Here is a 2965-nt window from a genome sequence, read left to right as displayed (position 1 = left end):
CGTAATCGATGGGTAAAAATCTACGATGTCAAAACATATGAACGCTGCATTCTGCTTGTTTTCTATTGCGTTGAACCATTCCAGTACTGACTGAGTGTTCCTCCAGAGGTTGACGTTGGTGGATGTGGCAACACTTTTCACGATCTTTTGGAGTATTTCCTTGCTAATACGTCCGATTTCTGATTTTGTAGGGTTAATTAGCCGGCATGTGGGTGTGTTATTAAAATGGGCTTATGGTCTTTTAGCGTGATGAAAGCATCCCGTTTTGCCATGGTTTCAACCCTGTCTGATAGACCTAGTTTTTCGGCAATTGCTTTGGCGTCCTTGTTGATCCTCGCCTCCTGCCCTTTATTCGCTTTTTTGTATGATTTCTGTATGCTCTTGTCGACGAGGTCTTTGTAGTCGCAAGGTTTCATTCTGTAAAAGTTAGTGGTTTTGTCCGCTTTTACTACGAGGTGGTTATCTTCTTTGACGCTTTTCATATCTTTCTTTAGTTCTCGTTGGAAGTCGTTTACCTGGTCGCTGAATTCAATATCCCTGATCAAGCCGGTCATTCTGTTTTCGAAGACTTTTAGTTCTTCGACCGCGGGTGGTGCACGTTTAGAGTTGAAGCCATATGTCTCTTTTCGTTCGATGTGTTCTTCTCGATGCAGGTAGTGGTAGGCTCTCCATCTCATATTACGGATTAGCTTGTCGGTTTTTTCAACCAATGTCGTCAAATAGGTTTTTCGGTTCGCGCAAGGGATGTATTTTGTGGAATAATTGAACGATATCTTGTCCATTGTAGAAGACGTCTCGGTAGAGTGCTCAACGACCGTTAAAGCGGCGGAGGCAAACAAACACTGGATATGTGACCGATTTTTCAATCAATCACCGAACATCATCAAGCGAATCCCAGAGAATATAAACCAAAGGCTGTCGAACATCTCATCTGACGAAGAAGTATTCAACAAAGCAGCACCGGCGTACCAGGCAGCACTAGACAAGAGCGGATACACATACAAATTGAGATTCACCCCAAAAAAATAGCACGAGAAAAATCCGCAGGCCAAGAAAAAGAAATATCACATGGTACAACCCACCCTTCGATATGAGAGTGAGAACTAACCTTGGAAAGAAGTTCTTGCGCATTGTCTGCGAATGCTTCCCCAGAGGACACGCCTTAAGACCTATATTCAACCGTAACACCCTCAAGCTATCCTACAGCTGTATGCCCAACGTCAAGAGCACAATCGACGCACACAACAAGCGCCTGCTGAAGCAAACCAACTCAGGAGAAGCCATAAGCGACGCCAGGCTCTGCAATTGCCGCAGGAAAGAGGACTGCCCACTAGAGAACCAGTGCCTTACTAAGGGCATCGTATACCAAGCCATCGTAACAACAGAGCAGGGGAGTGAATGCTACGTGGGTTTAACCGACACAGACTTTAAGTCTAGATTTGCCAATCACAAACAATCATTTAGAAATGAAGTATACAGCAACCAAACTGAGCTCAGCAAGCATGTGTGGCAGTTAAGGGAAGCGGGAGTAGATTACACGATCAGATGGAAAATTCTTGATAAGGCACAGGCATACTCTAATGCAACCAAAAGATGCAAATTGTGCACGCTAGAGAAGTTCTACATTATATGTAAACAAGAGCTTGCCACCCTCAACAAAAGAACAGAACTTGCGAACACTTGTAGGCATGCAAACAAATTTTTACTAAAAAACACCTAATTATTAATTTTTACTAAAAAACACCTAATTATTGTAATTTCAAGGGAATGGTATATAAAAACCTACGAATTAACATTGTCACCTAGGTCCTGACGAGTGGGATACACTCCCACGAAACAGATCTGTAGATCGAATATATGAACGAAAACTAGTTCACTTTCTCTTACGAAGCTCCAATATTGTCGAGCACTCTTGAGGAAAAATCGGTCACATATCCAGTGTGTGTGTGTATATATATATATATATATATATATATATATATATACTATTTACTAGTTTTAACTTTTTACTTTTTAACGAATGTTTAAAGAAGTTAGGGTTAGGGTCGAGTGAAGTGACATTTTTTATGGTTGTGGCCAGACTATATTTCCCGCATTTGATATCCAGATCAGTAGGATCTCCTGGTCATTGGATGTCGTCCTTTCCCAGGCTCTGCGTTCATTGGATTGCTGTAATTTCTCTTTCTCTCTTCTGTTTAGTATATCCTCCTCGACTTGGCATACCACGAGTGTCTCACAAGGCGATCAACCGCTGGTTCGTTGCAGTGACGCTGACGCGCAACCCGTCGCTCATACAGTATCGTCGGCAGGAAAGCCGAGGCGCGAAGACTGTTGTGCACGTGGAAAGTATCAATGTTGACTTCAGTGACCTTGTTCATACCGTAGACGAAGTACTCAGTACTGCACAGTAACGTAAAAAGCACAACCCCTGTGTTGCCTCCTGTCCTTCCAGTTTGGTTTGCTTATATTGTGTTTGTATTAATTAGTTGCACGGCTACTTTCTGTTCACGCTACGACAGCCATTATTAGCCGCAGCGTGGAAATTCAAGCAACGTAAGCCGCTTTACAACTTAAAAATTCCTAGTTGAGTTAAACGAAAAATAAAAATAAAGATTCGATGCATTATCTTTAAACTTGGATCTCCGGTTAATAATCGATTATTTCGAGAGAAAAATAATTAACCATTATTCCCCGAGGGTATGGTAAAATATCAGTGAATAAAAACTGAGACGAAGTCGAGGTTTTTATTCACCGATATTCACCGCTCCTGAGGTGAATAATTGTTTTAGTATAATTACATAGGTGATTATTTGAAAAATATGCATTTTTTTTTAAAATTAATTTCTTCGTGTCTCACTTCGACAAAACGGCTTCCGGCCATTTTGAAAAAAAAAAAAACGCTCAGTTTATTATCGCGTAGTTATTACCTCAACGGCAAATAATCAGCGAAGAGAAGTTTCAATAA

The 2965-nt window shown here is 41.2% G+C and overlaps 1 protein-coding gene across 3 annotated transcripts in view; it reads left to right on the top strand.

Moving 5' to 3' along the window:
• Window positions 1-2646, top strand: part of LOC138004102 (stimulated by retinoic acid gene 6 protein-like) — a 91169-nt gene extending 88523 nt beyond the window's left edge. For 2 of the 3 annotated variants that reach the window (XM_068850513.1, XM_068850515.1), the window contains one exon: window positions 2200-2645. In XM_068850513.1, the coding sequence (XP_068706614.1) occupies window positions 2200-2411 (212 nt within the window). In that variant the 3' untranslated portion in view covers window positions 2412-2645. Of the gene's footprint in view, window positions 1-2199 lie in introns of all 3 variants that reach the window. The other variant, XM_068850514.1, reaches the window with a different exon arrangement.
• The last annotated feature ends 319 nt before the right edge of the window (window positions 2647-2965 follow it).

This window comes from Montipora foliosa, chromosome 5 (genome assembly GCF_036669935.1).
Source record: "Montipora foliosa isolate CH-2021 chromosome 5, ASM3666993v2, whole genome shotgun sequence".
Classification (NCBI taxonomy): domain Eukaryota; kingdom Metazoa; phylum Cnidaria; class Anthozoa; order Scleractinia; family Acroporidae; genus Montipora; species Montipora foliosa.
This window is presented reverse-complemented; position numbering and strand designations above follow the sequence as displayed.